Source organism: Bos indicus x Bos taurus, chromosome 1 (assembly GCF_003369695.1).
Source record: "Bos indicus x Bos taurus breed Angus x Brahman F1 hybrid chromosome 1, Bos_hybrid_MaternalHap_v2.0, whole genome shotgun sequence".
Taxonomy (NCBI): Eukaryota; Metazoa; Chordata; class Mammalia; order Artiodactyla; family Bovidae; genus Bos; species Bos indicus x Bos taurus.
Window position 1 is genome coordinate 10,212,886 of NC_040076.1, and position 21,146 is coordinate 10,234,031.

At 40.6% G+C, this 21,146-nt stretch overlaps 1 protein-coding gene across 7 annotated transcripts in view; it reads left to right on the top strand.

Moving 5' to 3' along the window:
- Window positions 1–21,146, top strand: part of APP (amyloid beta precursor protein) — a 312,804-nt gene that overhangs the window by 211,357 nt on the left and 80,301 nt on the right. For all 7 annotated transcript variants that reach the window (XM_027543466.1, XM_027543506.1, XM_027543608.1 and 4 more), the window contains 2 exons: window positions 1,549–1,623; window positions 3,014–3,172. In XM_027543466.1, the coding sequence (XP_027399267.1) occupies window positions 1,549–1,623; window positions 3,014–3,172 (234 nt within the window). The remainder of the gene's footprint in view (window positions 1–1,548; window positions 1,624–3,013; window positions 3,173–21,146) is intronic.

The window sequence follows — 21,146 nt, forward strand, 5'->3', positions numbered from 1 at the left end:
TGTCTTGAAGGATGTCAGGAGAAAGCAATTCCTTAGGAATAAGTGCTTGTAAATAACAGGCTCTTATAGTACAGAAATCACTGTCTCTGCTCTGTGTATCCACCAAGTCTACAAGTACACAGCTGTCAACAGACCATTATTTTGCTTACTGCATCTTTCTTTTCTTTATCTTACCTTTCTCAGGTATGAGCTACACTTTAAAAACCCTACTTGATAGTGAGTGGTACTCTTGAAAAGGAAAAGGAAGCTGTAGGTGGTAAGAATCAAGTATCATTTTCTTTCAACAGCATCCACAGCTGCAGACTTTTCCTCTGCATTCAGATCAGTGGGTGAACTTCTCTTAGAGAAATCCCAAGTGAGCATTATGGATGAGAGGAGGAAGTCTTATTTTCCTGAAAAACAGATTAGCCTGGTTACTAAATTAGTGTTACCAAGAATGCTTTCTGCTACATTCAGAACATTATAATGTGTACTGTCCTGGAATGTGTGGAGGAATCTAGAGCATTGTCTGCTGTTTATGAGCTGACTTGGCAAGCAGAAGGTTCTAATCATCCTCAGTTCTTCGGTGGGAGGCATCTTAGGATTTGTGACAACAGAAGTCTTCTTTCCTGCCTCCATTATGTACTTCTTTTTGGCACTGTGTTCACTGCTTATATACACATGCATAAAATGTTATGTATGGTTTTGTTCTCCTTTGTCCTGTTTGAAAAATATAGAATTGAGATTTTATAACTTACCTTCACCAAAGACTAAAACCAGTATACTGAATATAATGTTGGAAAACCTTGTTCAGAAAATCTACACGTTTTATGAATCGGCATTTGTGCACATCAAATAAAATGACTTGCGGCTATTTCTCAGGAAAAGAAAAAAACCAGCTTTGTTTCAAAGAGCTATGTGCTTAGTTGCTCAGTCATGTCTGACTCTTTGCGACCCCATGGACTGTCACACGCCAGTGTCCTCTGTCCATGGGGATTCTCCAGGCAAGAATACTAGAGTGGGTAACCATGCCCTCCTCCAGGGGATCTTCCCAACCCAGGGATCAAACCCAGGTCTCCCGCATTGCAGGCCAATTCTTTACTGTCTGAGTCGCCAGGGAAGCCGTCAAAGGGCCGTGTCCTTGCAATAAATGTGTGCATGTATGTTTACTATACTGCTGTGACAAATTATTTACATCTTAGTGGGAGGTTAGATATTATTGATCTGGGGATAGAATGTGATCTCTTTTTTTGCATATTTAAAATGTCAAGTGTATGGAACTTTCCTGGAAGTCCGGTGGTTAAGACTTCGCCTTCTGATGCAGAAGATACGGGTTTGATCCCTGATGAGCGAGCTAAGATCCCACGTGCCTCCTGGCCAAAACATAAAACAGAAGCAACATTGTAACAAATTCAATAAAGACTTTTAAAATGTTTCACATTTAAAAAAAAATCTGTAAGAACAAATTTTTAATAAAATGGCAAATGTAGAAAAAAACAGTGATGTAGCTCATGAAATGTGTATTTGAAAGAAAAATTGATGGTTTTCAATGATTTATTCCTTCCGTAGGTCATGAGAGAGTGGGAAGAGGCAGAACGTCAAGCAAAGAACTTGCCTAAAGCTGATAAGAAGGCAGTGATCCAGGTAAACCCATCTCATATCCACCATGGAGCAGCACATGCCCACAACCCGTGTTGATGGAGTGCCTGCACCTTTTCCAGCATCTGCTAAAACCTCATGTGCATGATTGCTCATTATTTCTCTCAAATTCAACTGTTGCTAATCAATATCTAGTAAATCAGTTGCTTAAACCCTGCCTAATATTTGCTCCCAAACAGCTTGTTATAATTCATTTCTGTAAAAGTCATATTATTACCTAAAGCCTAATTTTTATTAATAATATAGCTTTTAGGTTGCCATAGTCTCCTGCTACTTCTTCCCCATGGCCAATTTACATGATAAATTGAATTTTTGACAGGAACTCCTCTTAGAATTACCTTCAGTAAACCATGAGATTATCATGGTCATTTTCTTAAAGTTTTGAGTAAGAGAGGAGTTTTCTTAACAGGCATGTAATTCAGAGTTTCGAGAATACATATATTTATCCTGCATTATGGTTAGTCAAATCGATTTTTAGGAACCATATAAAATAATGAATTTACGTTGAGAAATTAGATCTGGGGATGGAAAGCAGGGAAGTGAGCAGAACCCATAAAACGTGATGAATTACTCAAAATGTTGAAATGACTGAACTCTTTGAATAGAATGAAGTATGATATCACTTTTAAAAGATTGGAACTTAGTACAGTAGCAGAATCATCTGAAGGGCTTGTTAAAACTCAGTGTTTGTGGATGCTGCTGCCATTTCGTCACTAAGTTGTGTCTGACTCTTGGGACCCCGTGGACTGTAGCCCGCCAGGCTCTTCTGTCCATGAGATAGCCCAGACAAGAATCCTGAGTGGGTTACCATTTCCTTCTCCAGGGATCTTCCCAACTCAGGGACTGAACCCACATCTCCTGCATTGGCAGGCGGATTCCTTTTACTACTGAGCCTGTTGAGTGCATAGTTGCTCAGTCGTGTCCAACTCTTTGAGGTATCAAGGGTTGTAGCCTGCCAGGCTCCTCTGTCCATGGAATTCTCCCAGCCAGAAGACTGAAGTGGGTAGCCATTCCCTTCTCCAGGCCTTCTTCCCAATCCAGGGATTGAACCCAGGTCTCCATCTTTGCAGGCAGATTCTTTACCGTCTGAACCATCAGGGAAGGTTGGTTTACCAGAAAGGATGTTAGCTTTACCAGGAGCCATCAGGGAAGCTCACCACGGAGACTATTCCTTAGCTATAACTAGATGTAACATTTGCAATGCTAATTAACTTGGTGATGTTAATTAAATAATTTAAATAAATAATTTAAAATTTAAAATAATGTTTATAAAATACTGTGTATAATTCAAGGGTAAAAAAAAAAGCCTTGAATCTGCTGCTCCATCCCATTTGTCCAGTTCCCGATTGTCACATGCCTGTGTTTGTGATGGCAGCATTTCCAGGAGAAGGTGGAGTCTCTGGAGCAGGAAGCGGCCAACGAGAGGCAGCAGCTGGTGGAGACGCACATGGCCAGGGTGGAAGCCATGCTCAACGACCGCCGCCGGCTGGCCCTGGAGAACTACATCACCGCCCTGCAGGCTGTGCCCCCTCGGGTAGGCATCCCTTCACCTCTCTGGACACAGCAGACAGTAGGCGTGGGGACATGGGGACAGAAGGCCATTAGAAAGACATCAGGAGAAATGCCAAAAGCACCCTTATTCACAGGTTCAACCTCAGCCTGTTTTATCTTGAAGGTTAAAGTGTCCCAGGGCCATCTCTGCACAATAGACACAACTTTCCACAGAGGAGTCACACGGGCTTCCCAGGGACTCACAGTGTAAGACCTGATTTGAGTTGTTCAGTTGTGTCCGATCCTTCTCGACCCTGTGGACTGTAATCTGCCAGCCTCCTCTGCCCGTGGGATTCTTCAGGCAAGAATACTAGAGTGGGTAGCCGTGGTCTCCTCCAAGAGATCTTCCCAACCCAAGGATCAAACCTGCATCGCTTACGTCTCCTGCACTGGCAGGAGGGTCCTTTACCACCTGGGAAGCCTTGGATGATGACCATTCATAGAACTGCTGAAGTCAGGGAACCACAGTAGCTGGAAGGAATTTAGATGTAACCTGGTCACGTGATGTAACTGGGATCAACAAAATCTGAGATTTGGCTAGGTCGTGAGGAGTTTTCATGGAATAAGAGGAACTCACATTTCCTGCTGGTAGCAGCAGCCATATTCTCCAGGGGTAAGAGCCTTATTTGGTCATGATGTCCACAGCGGAGGAGTTTATTTGTGTTCAGGGATAAATGCCCAGAAAGTCTTACCAAGCCGTGCATGCCTAGATCTCCTCAAGGAGGCTTCAAGGAGAGCTTACATGGGATGTAAGGAACATTCTGAGCTTGAGTCTGTGTGCATTATGTCCATTTGTTCTGTCCATTACCGAGTTAGGGATTTTGAAATTCCCAACTGTGATTGTGGATTGATCCCTTTCTGATGTGATGCCCTCAGGTTTTGCTCTCTGTACTTTGAGGCTCTGGGCTTTTCATTTGTTTGTTTGTTTGGCTGCACCAGGTCTTCGTTGTGGCACGAGGCATCTTGGATCTTCCTTGAGGCTTGCAAAATCTTTCGTTGCGGCATACAAACTCTTAGTGGCAGTATGTGGGATCTAGCTCCCTAACCAGGGGTCAAACCCAGCCCCCTACATTGGGAGTGTGGAGTCTTAGCCACTGCACCACCATGGAAGTCCCCAGAGGCTCTGCTTTTAGGGGCATAAATACTCAGTGTTGTTACATTCTCTCTACCACCCTCCACCACAATCATTGTGAAATGGCCTCCTTTATCCATAGTCACATTGTTTGCTCTGAAATGACTGTGTCTGATACTAAGCTACTCTAGCTTTCTTTTGATTAATGTATCATCTTGTATCATTTTTCCATCCTTGAGCCTTTGTTTAGCCTATTTGTTTATATTTGAAGGGCATTTCTTGTGGGCAGCACCTACTTGGGACTTCCCCTTTAACTAAGAAGACCATTTAAATGAAATTACTGTTATGACTATGCCTAAATCTATCATCGTGCTGTTTGGTTTTAGTCCCAAGTTGTTCCTTATTCCTTTTTCTTTTTCGGCTACCTTTTGGATTAATTTAATATATTTAATGATTCTGTGTTGTATCCTTTGGTGGCTTTTAACTTTAACTCTTTATTATTTTAGTCTTTGCTCAGGAATGTCTGAAAATATCTTTAGTTTACCTTTGTCTTAAAAGATATTTTTACTAGAATAGAATAATGGGTTGAAGTTTTTCTTCAGCTGCCTTAATGATGATGCTCCATTGTCTTCTTAGTTGCATTGTTTGCAACAAAAATACTGATATCATCTTTTCTTTACTTCTCTTTAAATAATACGTCTTTTTTTTTAATCTGGCTGCTTTTAGCATATTTTCCTTTATCACTAGCTTAGAGCAATTTGATTATGTTGTAACCTGGTATATTTCAATTTGCCTTTAATCCCATTTGGCTGTTTTTCATATCATATATTATAGTTTTCACATGTAGAATGTGAATCTGGATTTTTGTTTGTTTCATGTCTTCCATATCTTTATTTAATTTTTGAACCTTTGGAATTTTTTTATCAGTTGTCAGATATTGTGACGTTCACCTTGAGAGTGTTGGGTATTTTTGGATACCTGTAACTATTCCTAATCTTCTGTTGTCCCCTTCTTCTCCTGCTTTAAATCTTTCCCAGCATCAGGATCTTTTCAAATGAGTTGTCTTGTCGTATCAGGTGGCCAAAGTATTAGAACTTCAGCATCAGTCCTTCCAGTGAATACTCAGGGTTGATTTCCTTTAGGATTGACTGGTTTGATGAGAGATTGTTAGATAGTGTCACCAACTCAATGGACATGAGTTTGAGCAAACTCCAGGAGACAGTGCATGCTTCAGTCCATGGGACTGCAAAGAGCTGGACTCAACTTAGTGACTGAACAGCAAAAAAAAAAGACTGTTTCTGAGCTTTGTTCTAGAAGGCAGTTAAATTACTTGCAAACAGAGCGGTTATCAATGAAAGTTGAGTTTTTCCATCTGGATGATGGGAATAAGTACTATTTCTGACCCTGTGTGAACACCAGACACTTACCTCAAATCCTTTTGGATGATTTTTTTCCTGTGGCCTCAGTTTCCTTCACGTGTGTGAAACTAATACCCATCACTAGTCAGCTGCATCCTCATAGGGCATCCTCTCCAGATTCTCCCTCCAAACAACTCCTTCCTCTCCAGTATTCTGTCCTTTGATTGTCAGGCACCTCCATGTCTCCGGACTCCAAGTCCAAGTCTTCAGCTCTCTGGAATCGACTAGGCTCTAACTGGGTTCCCAAACCTGGAACCGTAGCCTAGAAACTCAAGGCAGTAAACATAGGCAATCGTAGAGCTCACAGTGTTAGTTTCTAATTTCTTGGTGGTCTCTGTCCTTCACCTGATATCTGACATCTTACAGAAATATAGTTCTAGATATTTTGTCCATTTATTGGTTGCTAGCAGGAGCAGAGTAAACATGGTTCCCTCTTCAAAATCTTGGCTGAAAGTAGAAGTCTATATCTACATTATGTAACCAAACCAAAAAGTCACCCACTTGCATTTATTCTCCTCATTTTTATTTTTCTTTCTATACTAAGATTTAGTGCAGAAAACTCAGAGGAACCATGAAAGAGCTCCTGATACTCTTCCAGATCATGAAATAGTATTGACCTTGTTCTACCAATGACATCACTGAGATTGAGTGGCTGGTCCAGGGTGACACCATTGGTAATGGACAGGGTGGATCTGTGAATCACAGTTGACCCCTGAAGTGCCTTCCTACCAGACCAGGCTTCCTCTCAGAACAATAAGCTTTTGATGAAGAATATTCACATTAGCATTTTCATTTTCTATTCAGAAAAAAAACAAAAACAAAACTATGTCCAAGCACTGCTCAGTAAAATTGTTTAGTATGTTTGGAGAATGAGTTCCTTAATTACACTCCCTTTCTTTTTTAATAGGACTTGATTTTGAGATCTGGGTCATCAACATCATTTGCCAGAGATAGGCAGGGTGGGGGACGTTGAGAGCAGAACCTTCATAGCTGACATTTAGTGAAGGACTGCAGCTAAAGGTCCAATTTCTGAAGTAAGATCTTTCCTGAATGGTCATTGACAGAGCTGAAAATAAAATGAGGACTGAATGGAGTCTTTAACAAACACACATTTCAGATCTTTCAGTTCAGCCCCATCAGCCATCACAGGAAAGACTGTAACAAGAGGAATGTTTGCCAAAGCTGCTTGTGTTATCAAAGGGGATAAATTCAGATTGCTCATAATTAAGCTTGCCCTGAGTCTGTTGATCACATCATGTAGGGTTAGACATGTTTATTTGAAATGAAAATTGAAAATTGGATTAAGAAGAATTGTTTTACGGTCAGAAAAATCAGATTGTCATTGATTGAACCAAGTATTCACACTGAAGTCTTACCTACAAATACATAAAATTCTCCCATGTAATAAAACTGGGATTGTACAGAACAAAGATCAAGAATAGCTATTATTGTTGCTGTTCAGTTGCTGAGTCCAACTCTTTGCAATGCCATTACTGACCATTTCTGTTAAGTTATTGACATTGTCTGACTGTTTTATTTGAATTTTAACCTATAGCTTGACACACACTTAGCTCTGCAGTTTAGAAAATGGGAGAAAATTCTAAATCCCTTCTTAGGAGGTTTATATATTACTGTTGAAAGACATAAATCAAGAGCTTGCCAATAACTGTCTGAGGAAGGTCATGTCTAGTATTGGAGTCATAAATAAAATGTTTCTGAAATCTCCCTCATATTTAATTCAGTGGCTGGAAAGTAAGAAATATTTAATAATTGTTAGTTGAATATAAGAAAATGCATTAGCCAGGTTTTTACTATAGATTCTATAGTTGATATCACCTTCTGAATAATTATCCCCTTAACCCTGACCATAAAGTGATGGTCAAATAGATGGGGAAACAGTGGAAACAGTGGCTGACTTTATTTTGGGGAGCTCTAAAATGCAGGTGGTGATTGCAGCCATGAAATTAAAACAGGCTTACTCCTTGAAAGGAAAGTTATGCCCAACCTAGACAGTATATTGAAAAGCAGAGACATTACTTTGCCAACAAAGGTCCGTCTAGTCAGGGCTATGGTTTTTCCAGTGGTCATGTATGGATGTGAGAGTTAGACTATAAAGAAAGCTGAGTGCCGAAGAATTGATGCTTTTGAACTGTGGTGTTGGAGAAGACTCGTGAGAGTCCCCTGGACTACAAGGAGATCCAACCAGTCCTTCCTAAAGGATATCAGTCCTGGGTGTTCATTGGAGGGACTAATGCTGAAGCTAAAACTCCAGTCCTTTGGCCACCTGATGTGAAGAGCTGACTCACTCACTGGAAAAGACCCTGATGCTGGGAAAGATTGAGGGCAGGAGAAGAAGGGGGCGACAGAGGATGAAATGGTTGGATGGCATCACCGACTCAATGGACAGGGGTTTGAGTAGACTCTGGCAGTTGGTGATGGACAAGGAGGCCTGGCATGCTGCAGTTCATGGGGTTGCAAAGAGTCGGACACAACTGAACAACTGAACTGAACTAAACTAACCCTGACCATACTGTACCAAATGGTCTCAGACTTTGTAAGTGGGGAGTGTGAAACAGCATGCATTGTTTATACATAGTCCCTTTGAAGCTTAAGTTTAATCCATATTTCTATTTTTTTTTAAACCCAAGCTTGAGAGTATGACGTGATGATGTATTTGTGCAACTAGAATTCCTTACTCTACCATGAATTTCATTTGTGAGTCCCAGAATCTGTGTGTTGCTTTATGTTCCAGATTTCCTTTTTTGATTAGTTACATGCCTACTGACTAATATTCAGTGCCCAACCTACAAGTGCACTTTTTGAATCAGAGGAGGCCATAGCAACACACTCCAGTATTTTTGCCTGGAGAATCCCATGGCCAGAGGAGCACCCCAGGCTACAGTCCATACATAGGGTCGAAAAGAGTCGGACACGACTGAAGTGACTTAGCATGTATATATACTTAAAATATTACAGTTGTTAAAACAGTCCATTCTTGTCCTTTCATCCTCCTCCCCCTTCCACTCCCATCCCCTGGAATATAAAAATTAGACCACAGTTGTGTCCTTTTGTATGCTCAGTCACTCAGTCGTGTCCAACTCTTTGTAACCCCATGAACTATAGCCCGCCAGGCTCCTCTGTCCATGGGATTCTCCAGGCAAGAATACTGGAGTAGTTGCCACTTCCTATTCCAGGGGATCTTCTTGACCCAGGGATGGAACCCATGTGTCTTATATCTCCTGCATTGACAGGAAGATTCTTTACCACTAGTGCCAGCTGGGAAGCCCCACTAGGATAAACTCTTAATCTGTAGAAGGCTAGTGACTCCTCTTCTAATGACAAGCTCTTCAAAATTTTCACTTCTCTATATGTTTCCTTGGAAGAAAAAAAGAGGTATGCTTTTTTCCCCAGAAAAGTTAAATTCCTCTCCAAAGTTGCATCAGTTAAGTTCAGTCACTCAGTCATGTCCATTCTTTGCAACCACATGGACTGCCACACACCAGGCCTCCCTGTCCATCATCAACTCCCGGACCTTGCTCAAACTCATGTCCATCAAGTCACAATGCCATCCAACCGTCTCATCCTCTGTCGTCCCCTTCTCCTCCTGCCTTCCATCTTTCCCAGCATCAGGGTCTTTTCCAGTGAGTCAGCTCCTCACATCAGGTGGCCAAAGGACTGGAGTTTTAGCTTCAGCATCAGTCCTTCCAATGAATATTCAAGAATGATTTTCTAAAGAATGGATGGACTGGTTTGATCTCCTTGCAGTCCAAGGAACTCTCAAGAGTCTCCTCTAACACCACAGTTCAAAAGCATCAATTCTTTGGTGCTCAGCTTTCTTTATAGTGCAACTCTCACATCCAAACGTGACAACTGGAAAAACCATAGCTTTGACTAGACAGACCTTTGTTGGCAAAGCAATTTTGTTTCTGCTTTTTAATATGCTCTCTAGGTCCAAAGAGCAAGCATCTTAATTTCATGGTGGCAGTCACCATCTGCAGTGATTTTGGAGCCCAAGAAGATAAAATCTGTCACTGTTTCCATTGTTTCCCCATCAATTTGCCTTGAAGTGATGGGACTAGATGCCTTGATCTTCTTTTTTTGAATGTTGACATTTAAGCCAGCTTTTTCATTCTCCTCTTTCACTTTTATGAAGAGGCTCTTTAGTTCCTCTTTGCTTTCTCTCATAAGGTCAGTGTCATCTGCGTATCTGAGGTTATTGATATTTCTCCTGGCAGTCTTGATTCCAGCTTGTGCTTCATCCAGCCCAACATTTCACATGATATATTCTGCCTTTCCTTCTCCAGGGGATCTTCCCAACCCAGATATCAAACCCAGGTCTTCCACATTGCAGGCAGATTCTTTACCAGCTGAGCCACAAGGGAAGCCCAGGAATACTGGAGTGGGTAGCCTGTCCCTTCTCTAGCGGATCTTCCCCACCCAGGAATCAAACCAATGTCTCTTGGATTGCAGGTGGATTCTTTACCAACTGAGCTATCAGGGAAGCCCCAATGTACTCTGCATATAAGTTAAATAAGCAGGGTGACAATATACAGCCTTGAATACTCCTTTCCCAATTTGGAACCAGTCCATTTTTCTATGTCCGGTTCTAACTGTTGCTTCTTGACCCGCATACAGATTTCTCAGGAGGCAGGTCAGGTGGTCTGGTATTCCCATCTCTTTAAGAATTCTTTACAGTTTGTTATGATCCACACAGTCAAAGGCTTCGGCATAGTCAATAAAGTTGCATCACACGTGGTTAACCTTCCATCACCCTTGGAGGCCTTTAAGCTACTGAACATATGTACTACTTTAAACTAAATCATCACCAAATGTAGGACTTTGGCTTCTTACTTTAACAGAGCTCAAATTTAAGCAACTCCTGGCTTCATGAACTATTGACTTATATACTGTGTGAGCCTTCCCTCCTGTAATTGGCAGGGTCTACTTCATAGATGGAGAAAAGATTATTATATTGCCTGACTGTTCAAAATCCTCTGTAATCTGAAGAGAAACTAGACTTACGTGGGATCCTGTACAGATAAACCAAAGCCTGCATGCATGCTAAGATGCTTCGGTTATGTCTGACTCCTTGCAACCCCATGGACTTTAGCTCGCCAGGGTCCTCTGTCCGTGGCATTCTCCAGGCAAGAATACTGAAGTGGAATGCCATGCCCTCCTCCAGGGAATCTTCCCAACCCAGGGATTGAAGCCACATCTCTTGCATCTCCTTCACTGGCAGGTTTTTTACCACTAGGCCACCTGGGAAGCCCAAAAGGCTGCATGGTAATTTCTGTTTAAAATAAACTTGCTGTCGTAGGCTTAGATCTGGAAAAATTTAGGAGCGCCTAATTATTGTGGACTGAAATGTGGTTTTGAAGATGAGAGACAAAAAACTGAAGCTTTCTTTGTAATTCTAAAATTTTGGGTGTCTTTACAGATAGTCAGTCTAAATCTTCTGTTAGAAAACATCCATTCATATGTATCTGTCTGTCTATCTGTATGTCTGTGTGCCAGAAGTGGTTTTTTTCCCCGTGTCTCATGAAATATCTTATCTGTACTAAATGTGAATACTAAATACTACATTGCAGCCATTTTATCCATACTAAACTTAATTTCATGCTTGTATCTGATGCTTCATACTCAGACTCTTGACATTTAATTGAGAGAAAAAAAAATTGGCAGTTTCTTCAGCACCTGTTCGCTTTCCTTCCTCATTTCTTTTCCTTTTATTTTTTTCTTTTGACTGAAGTGTAGTTGACTTACATTATATTAATTTCAGGTACAAAACATAATAATGTGTTTTTTATTCTTTATAGATTGTATATCATACAGTTATTCTAATATTACTGACTGTGTTCCACATGTTGTGCGTTACATCTCTGAGACTGTTCCTTTTACAACTGGAAGTTTCTACCTAGTAATCTCCTTCACCAAGCTCACCCCTTCTGTCTCTCCTCCTGCTGGGGACCGTTCATTTTCTCTCTGTATCTGTGAGTCTGTTTCTGTTTTGCTGTATTTGCTGATTTCTTTTGTTTTGTTGGATTCCTCATATAAGTGAAAACCACAGCATTTGTCTTTGGTTTATTTCACTAAGTGTAAAATGCCCTCTCTCCCGCCCAGGCCCATCCTTGTTGTCACAAATGATAAAATTTCATTATTTTTTGTGGCTGATATTACTGTGTGTGTGTGTATACCACATGTTCTTTCTCTAGTCTCTGGCACTTAGGTTTCTTCTATATCTTGGCTATTGTACATAAGGCTTCTGCGAACAATGTAGTGCATGTATCTTTCCAAAGTAGCGTCCTCATTTCCTTTGTATAGGGCTTCCCTTGTGACTCAGTTGGTGACGAATTTGCCTGTAATGCAGGAGATGCAGATTCAGCCCCTGGGTCAGGAAGACCCCCTGGAGGAGGGCATGGCAATCCACTTCAGTATTCTTGCCTGGAGAATTCCATGGACAGAGGAGCCTGGTGGGCTACAGTCCATGGGATCACAAAGAGCCGGACACGCCTGAGCGACTAACACTTTCACTATTATATCTTTTGTATAAATATCGAAGGGTCAATCACTGGATCATATGGTAAATCCATTTTTAATTTTTTGAGAAATCTGCACCCTGTCTTCCATAATGGCTCTACCAATTCACACTCCCAGTAACAGCATACTAGATCAGTTCAGCCAAATGTTAAATTTTGTTGAGATTCCTGAAATGTCTTCATACAATTCTTTACTGAATTCTTTGTGAGATTTACCATTAAGAAGCATGGTTTTTTCCCTACATTGAGATCTTGCTCGACGCTATTATGTAAACTTTAACATTAGGGTAATATGTGTTTGATAAGAAAGTAGCAATTATTGGAGAAAATAAAGGCCAGCAATTTTTTTTTTAAAAAGGACAGTAATTGGTTGGTGTGTCATGGCAGGCAAACTAGTGACAGCATGAGGAAGTGCCAACTAAGTCAGTCTATAATGGATAAAGTGAAAAGTCATTTGCTGAGATCTTAATACATGAAGGCATTGAGGGAAATGAGTTTGACATTCCACCTTCAAGTTTTGAGTATAATCGGAATTTTGTAAAGCTGATCAGAATGTACTTAAAAGACTGCCAGCTTGAAAATCATCTTTGGGAAATGTAACTACCCTGTACTTTATATATTCTCCATTCATTTCTTTTTAGTTGAGATTTGTAAAAATTGGTAAGCACAAGGGAACTTGTTAACTTGAGAGCGTTTAAGGACACACTTCATATCAAATGGTTGGTAGAAAGACAAATGGGAGAGTTTGCATTTATTAGACAAAGTCCTATAAACTATGCTGTGTGGTTTGCATGCTATTCTGGAAAAGCCTCTCAGTATTACCTCTTTACCTTGCTTTGAATCTTTACCAAGCTGAATAAAGAGATCTGACTAAAGACCAGTGGGAAGTGTATGATGAGAGACAATAGTGTTTTCTGTTCTTAATTGAATTTGAATTAAGTATATAGAAAGATAAGAAGTGTTTAAGCAAGGCATGAGCTTGAAAGCTGTCGTGTGCCTCTGAGTCCATGTTCATCACCCAGATTCCCTCCATGGCACAGCCCTACTTAGTCATGGCTTCTAAGTCAAAACAGCTTTTTATCCAATGCTGTCAAACAGACAGTACTGGGATATGTCATATTTTGCTCTAGCAAAAGTTGCATGTGCTGTGCCATGCTAAGTCTCTTCAGTCGTATCCAACTCTTTGTCACCCCATGGACTGTAGCCCACCAGGCTCCTCCGTCCTTGGGCTTCTCCAGGCAAGAATACTGGAGTGGGTTACCGTGCCCTCTTCCAGAGGATCTTCCCAACCCAGGGATTACACCCATGTCTCTTATGTCTCCTACATTGGCTGGCAGGTTCTTTACCGTACCTATTTTTGTTCATTCTTAAAAACCCATTCAGTTCAGTTCAGTAGCTCAGTCGTGTCTGACTCTTTATGACCCCATGGACTGCAGCATGCCAGGCCTCCCTGTCCTTCACCAACTTGCGGAGTTTACTCAAACTCATGTCCATTGAGTCAGTGATGCCATCCAGCCATCTCATCCTCTGTTGTCCCCTTCTCCTCCCGCCTTCAGTCATTCTCAGCATCAGGGTCTTTTCAAAAGAGTCAGCTCTTCGCATCAGGTAGCCAAAGTATTGGAGTTTCAGCTTCAACATCAGTCCTTCCAATGAATATTCAGGACTGATTTCCTTTAGGATGGACTGGTTAGATCTCCTTGCAGTCCAAGGGACTCTCAAGAGTCTTCTCCAACACCACAGTTCAAAAGCATTAATTCTTTGGGCTCAGCTTTCTTTGTAGTCCAACTCTCACATCCATATATGACCACTGGAAAAAAACATAGCTGTGACTAGACGGACCTTTGTTGGCAAAGTAATGTCTCTGCTTTTTAATGTGCTGTCTAGGTTAGTCATAACTTTCCTTCCTAGGAATGTCTTTTAATTTCGTGGTTGTAGTCACCATCTGCAGTGATTTTGGAGCCCCCAAAAATAAAGTCAGCCACTGTTTCCACTGTTTCCCCATCTATTGGCCATGAAGTGATGGGACCAGATGTCATGATCTTCGTTTTCTGAATGTTGAGCTTTAAGCCAACTTTTTCACTCTCCTCTTTCACTTTCATCAAGAGGCTCTTTAGTTCTTCTTCACTTTCTGCCATAAGGGTGGTGTCATCTGCATATCTGAGGTTAGTGATATTTCTCCTGGCAGTCTTGATTCCAGCTTGTGCTTCATCCAGCCCAGCGTTTCTCATGATGTTTTATTTTAAAACCCATAATGAAGACATAAATATTTCAGTTTTTTAAAGAAATTCATTGTACATTATTTAATAATCCAGCAGCTACTTAATGTCTGGTCTTACAGTTATCTGCTCTACAGAACAGATAGCAATAAGAGATCCTCTCCCTAGAAACTCGCATGTGTGCACACAAAACTACACATGGGTTTCAGGAAGTTCACTCGTTTTAGGAAGCTCCTCCATGGATCAGTTTAAAGGTCCTAGGTTATATTTGGATTTCTGTAAGTGTAGGGGAGCAAAATTTACCACCCCGGAATGTGTCTCTTTGGCACGAGGATTAACTTAGGCTGATTATTTTTGAGACCCAAAAGACTCAGGAAGAATCTTTGAGCTTCCTTGTACCTCAGTGCCTAAAAGAACATAGACAGAGGACCTGTTTGAGGGAGGGAGTTGTCACCATAGATAACTGGAGTATGAACTAGGTGCATAGACACAGAGGAAAATCTGTTAAAATTCTTCTGTGTCCCATTGCTTCTGCATGGCCCAGCAAACACTTGTCTACCAAGCATTTGATTTCTTTCCCCCTCCTCCGTGTTAATTGCCTTCCTCCCCTTTGAAGTCCCAAACCTCCAACATCCTCTTGTCTGTAGCTGAGAGTAGTATTTAAGGTGGGGCTTTCTGTCATTTTGGTGTATTACTCAGTTTTCCTGGGTCTCTCCCATGTATACATGTTTTTCAACTTCTGTTTGATTTTCCTCCTCTTAATCTGTCTCATGTCAATTTAATTCTTAGATCAGCCAGAATAACCTGGAAGCCTAGAAGAAAATTTCTTCCTCCCCAACATAAGCTTTATCTTGAGTTTCCTTATACTATTTCTAGCAAGTCAGAGCCCTGTGGTTAGATCAAGGGTGGTTAGGTAGTATGAGAAGAGGGTGAAATTGAAATAAATATACATGTGCCTATCTTTGAACATGGTGTAGCCAGTTAGAGGATTTGTGAAGTAAAAATGCCAAAATCTAAGTGTGAATATACAAGATTGAAGCATACTGCTGCAACTCTCTCTTAAGAAGTCAAGAGTGTGTCACAGTTGGCGTTTGTCAGATGATCAGACCACTTGACAAATCTTCCCAAGGGTCTGGTATTTTAAAACATCTTTTGTTTACTATTTCTTCAACTCTGTGGGCTTTGCTGTCTGGGTTGCATTAATAATCCTGTTCATCGTTAAGTGCTTCAATATGTCTCACTGAGTAACTAAATAAGAATTGAAGACTTACAAGTCCAAACAATTTCTGGCCCCTCTTTGCTCGCCGGTCAGCAGATCCAAGCTCTGTATCCAGTGGATCTAAGCTGATCCAAAAACCAGGTCCTAAATTTCAGTTCTATATGTTGTCTTCACTAATGTATAGCTTGGGTCTGTGTAACTAAAGGAAGAACTATTTACTCTCAGTACTCCGACACCAAATATATGGGAAGTTTTCCCTCACATGAAAGAATTCTGATATCACAACCCCTAGTTCATGTAGATCCCCATGGGTTAAGGGTTCAAAGCCAGTCACAAATCCCAGATTTTCACCTTGTATTTCTGATGGACTAGCTGTAAGTCGGTGGGGGGGACCCTCCTCAAATTTGATAATTCCCTGGAACAACTCACAGTAAGAACTTTATTTACTCCTAGCATTTTATTAAAAAGGATAGGACTTAGGAACAGCCATATGGAAGAGACTATAGAGCAAGGTATGTGGGGAAGGGGTATGGAGTCTGCACGCCCTCTCCAGGCATGGTACCCTCCTCACACCCTAGTGTGTTCTCCAACCTGGAAGCTCTCTGCATTCCATTCTTAAGGGATTTTTGGTGGCGAAGGTTCCAATAGATAACCATGAATGATTAAATCATTGACCACTGGTGGTTAAACTCAATCTGCAGCCCCTCTCCCCTCCCTGGAGGTCAGATAATCTGGCCAAAAGCTACAACCCCTGTAATCACAGGGTTGGTTCCTCCAGCATCCAGTTCCCATCCTCCAAGAGTCACCTCGTTAGCACATGAAGCACCCTCCAAGAGTCTAATAAGCTCTCCTGTCTGGAATCAAAGACTAAGACCAAATATTAAAACAAAAGATGCTCTGGTCACCAGATTTTACAAGGGCGTTAGCAGCTCTGTGTCAGGAACTGGGGGCAGAGACCAAACATGTATTTCTTCTTATGTCATAGTAACTAAAATAAAATAAGTTATTTCTGAGAACTAGCAAACTATCCCAGAAAAAAAATTATGAAACCTACCAGATTTGACAAATAGTCCAAACGCCCCTCATTTGTGAATGACAGGATTAAAACCACCCTTATTTTCTATATTTTAGAGTAGAGTATAAACACCTGTCTTTAATTTCCAAGTTTGCCATCTTACAGCTTGGAACAAGTGGCTTAATTAGGAAGATCTTCTCTTCCGTTTGCAGATTGGGGTTAATTATTCTACTCTTTTTGCGATTAACATTTTTCTAGCTTTTTGTTAGCTATAATTAGAAGAACAAAGGGATTAATCTAAAGTTGAGATGAGACCGTGAAGTACAAAGATACTTGGATCCCCAAGAAGAGAAAGCTTGTTAGGATAGAATATATAGAGCCTTTGGTACCTTGTCCCTACTTGGAAGTCATCTGCCTTGTGGAGGAGGGAAGGGATGTGAGATGGCCTTGCCTGAGTCCTGCTGTGCTCTGTTACGACATGGGAAGCCAAACAGTAATCTGGATATACTGGGAGGGAGTGTACCTAGTGCCTCCATATTACCAAAGCTGGAGGAAACACGGAATGGAGCCTGTCATGAGAATTTATCCCATTGCTCCTGTTGCTTGTACAAGACTTCTATGTTCAACCTGACATAGAATTGTCATTCACCTTTTTATACCATGTTAAACTGCAAAAAGCATTTATGTGCTCTTCTGAAGCAAGGAATAGGCATGGATTTTGCAGCAGACTTAAAAATTTAATTCAGCTGAAAGCACAGCAGGTAAAGAATCTGCCAGGTTCAATTCCTGATTCAGGAATGTCCCCCCTGGAAGAGGGCATGGCAACCCTCCCCAGTATTCTTGTCTGGAGAATCCCATGGACAGAGAAGCCTGGCCAGCTATCGTCTGTAGGGTCGAAAAAAGTCAGGCATGACTGAGCACGGGGCAAAGACAGACAGCCCTAGCTTTAAAGATGAACACAGCTGTGATCCAAAGGTTCTAGTGGAAGCTCCCCAAGTGTGTTTTTGTTCTTCTGGTTTTTCTTGCAACAGTGAGAATGCCTGTGAAATGCTGAGGGAGGTCTACCAAGGCAGAATAAACTCAACCAAGACCATCTCAAGCCGAAAGAGGTTTAACTCTCTTAAAGGTGTTTTTCAAATCTGCCCACAGAGATTTTATACATTTTACATTTATGTGCCCAAGATAGCCCAAAGTCCAAGATGTAGAACTATGAAAATAATGGCCCTGAACCTCCTTGTGAAAACAGGAGAGAACTGCTTTTTCTTGATAGGTGATTAACTTCCCCAGTCACGGTCTTGAAAACCACTAGGGTGCAATTTAATGCTCCAGGAAAGGATTTTCTGAATAAGTCCCTTGTGACCTGGAAAGGTTAGGGTGCTTCCCCATAAAGTGACTCATTTACTTCCTTCTTTTTGGCAGGATTATGCTTGGGGCTTTTAAAGGCTCTTGACAGATCATTCCCTCCCATCAGGAGATGGTTTCAGGCACAAGTATCTGTTATGATAAAAGGCCAGATTTCTACTTCAGACATAATGCTACGAAGAGGCACGGTGGGGCTGAATGGTCATTTTTTTTATGTACCTCCCATATGAATTGTGGAATCGAAAGCTACCCACTCAGATGTGATTGGCATTGAGTTGAGTGTGTATGATTGATTCAAAATCCATGGATACCAAATTTATAAAATTGCATAAAAGAACCAAGTTTAAAAGTCAACACATGTGAGAAGTGGATATATTAATTTTTTTAATTACCTGTTATAGGAAAGGGCTTCCCTGGTGGCTTAGTGGTAAAGAATCCACCTGCCAAGGCAGAATGTGCAAGTTCCTTCCCTGTATCAGGGAGATCCCCTGGAGAAAGAAATGGCAAACCACTCCAATATTCTTGCCTGGGGAATCCCTTGGACAGAGGAGCCTGGCAGGCTGCAGTCCATGGGGTCACAAAAAAGTCAGACACGACTAAGCAATTAAATAACAACAATTATAGGGGGAAAGCTGTGAAATTTCTTACAAAATTCCATACATCAGCCTGACATCAAAACCCACACCACAAGAAAACAACCAGTACCATCTTTTGAAATCAAGGAAATGAATCTTGTTGACACTAGTTTGAATATGCTATAGTCTATGAAATATTTTCTGAGAAGAAAACAGCTCTCTGAAGGACCCCAACATACAGGGAAGATAGATTGATATGTACCATGAAAATTTGGAATGCAACTCTTCTTGGTTTAGAGATACTGTGAAGGATATATTTTGCTGCTGAAACTACTTATGCAGTTATATTTAGCGCTGGGTTATTCATTAATTTAATTAGCATTTTTTGACAACCAAATTGTGCCAGGAGCAAGAGCTGGCGATATGTTACTCTATCTTTCCAAGAGAGGGAGATGGTTAATGTTCCAAAATGTAAATCTTCCATTTTCAGATTAAGTATAATCCATTTTAGTAAGGCCTATTCTTAATCCTTCAGTCGTGTCCAACTGTTTGGAACCCCATAGACTATAGCCTTCCATGGACAGAGGAGCATGGCAGGCTACAGTCCATAGGGTTGCAAAGAGTCAGATACGACTGAAGCAACTGAGCATACACACATACACTCTTAATCTTGAAGAAATTTCTTTTTGAAATGATGTTAATTCAGTGTGATAGTGAAGTGAATTTAATGCATGTTGAAAAGGGCCACATCTGATGCAAATAGATACTCTGTAATTATGGACTAAGCACTCTTGCAGAAACAATAGTGACAATAAAAAAGGATTGGGTATAATTAGTCCCCCGGGCAGATCTTTTCCTTTTATTATCTCTGTTCTTTGCTATAAATTTTAATAATAAGATTAGCCATTCAATGGCAATATAACCAGATTGCGGTATTAATACATAGAACATCTGTACTGTAAAATGAGAGAAATTTGCAGGAAAAAAATGTTATTATAGAAGATGTAAAGAGAATGAATGAAATTATATGCATAGAGGTTAAAAACATGCTTCTTAATCTCTGCTTACTGTCAATATCCTTATGATGAGCCACTGAATTCTTAAGCTAGTTTTTCTAAACATCTGAATAATCCTGTCTTAAATGTAAGGATTATGACAATAGAAATAGTTACTTTAATAGAATATATTTCTATACAGATATCAGATATTTTTCCTATCATTTCTGTGTAAATGTTTCTGCACTTTTAATTAAAATTTTAAATTATTCACCTTTGTCCTAAGATGATGAAATAAAAATCCCTAAACAATGGAAGGTTCCTGTTATACTACTATTCTGCCTAAAAGTTGTAAAGACTGTTACTCCTGTATTTAAATGAAACATGCATGAATCATATATCAGAAGCAGAATTCTTTTTCTTTCCTTTTTTTTAACTAAAGCAAATGGAAATAGAAAGGTACAGGGGAATGTTATTTTTCTTTCTTACTTAAAATAGCATTTGTTTTTGAAGTGTCAACATAACTGCCATTTTATTTAGGATGCTTCATCTGCCTACTCCAACGTAATGACTAATCTGATTTTTATATTTTTCATTTCTTAACATGGTCTTTAGAAATATGTTTCCAAACAGAATCTTGTCATTCATTTAATGAGGGACCTCAGAGTGTCTTTCTGAAAAGCATCCTGAATTCTCCTGTCCTGAGGTGTAGGCAGTGGGAGGGAAAGGCTGGTGTCTGTATAGATGCCCACACGATGTGTATCTGAGCTCACATAAACAGTGATGAGGTCACGGCGTACCCTGGGCTCTAGAGTACAAAGCTTTGTTCTGTGCTCCAAGAGCTTTGTTCCTGGGCAGAGAGAGGCCTGGACTGTCCTGAGAGCCTGGTGTGCTACTGTTTCATTGTCAAGCTCTAGGGATTTGGGGTGGGGGGAAGTTAGGAATATATTTCTGAATGTATTTCTGAAGCATATAAAGAAATGTCGGTATCAAATGAGATAAGCAATTGTAAACGTGTGAACATATTCACAATTTAATTATCCATTTTAGTAGAAGATAAGGATGGATTTAGAATTAGAATCTGTGAATGTCACAAAAGCCTAACTTCTCATTAATGCCTTTAATCTTTTTCCGGTAATACTAAACAGATTGACAGAGGACCTTTCTATCTTGCTATTTCTCCTCCCTGCATCTGAGGCATTAGCTAAAGCACAGCAGAATGCCAAAAACCAAGGATGGCATTTCCGAGATTGAATAAATCTGGATGATTTTCAACACAATTAAAAGGGCAGATATTAGTGTGTCCCAAAAGAATATTATCTGCACTTATAAGAACTGGAAATCCAGGCGAGGACATCTAGAACAGACTCTTAATTTCTAACTATTCAGCAGCCTCTTTTGGTTTTCAGCTCTATAGGTTACTTTGTGGAATGGTCCTTTGCATGGTCCATTTTGGAGTTTCCTTGAAAGGCAGGATCATGTAGTGATCCGGAGATTGACCTGTAGAGCCAGAGTTGGTCTACCTGTTCTTGGCTCTACTCCTGACTAG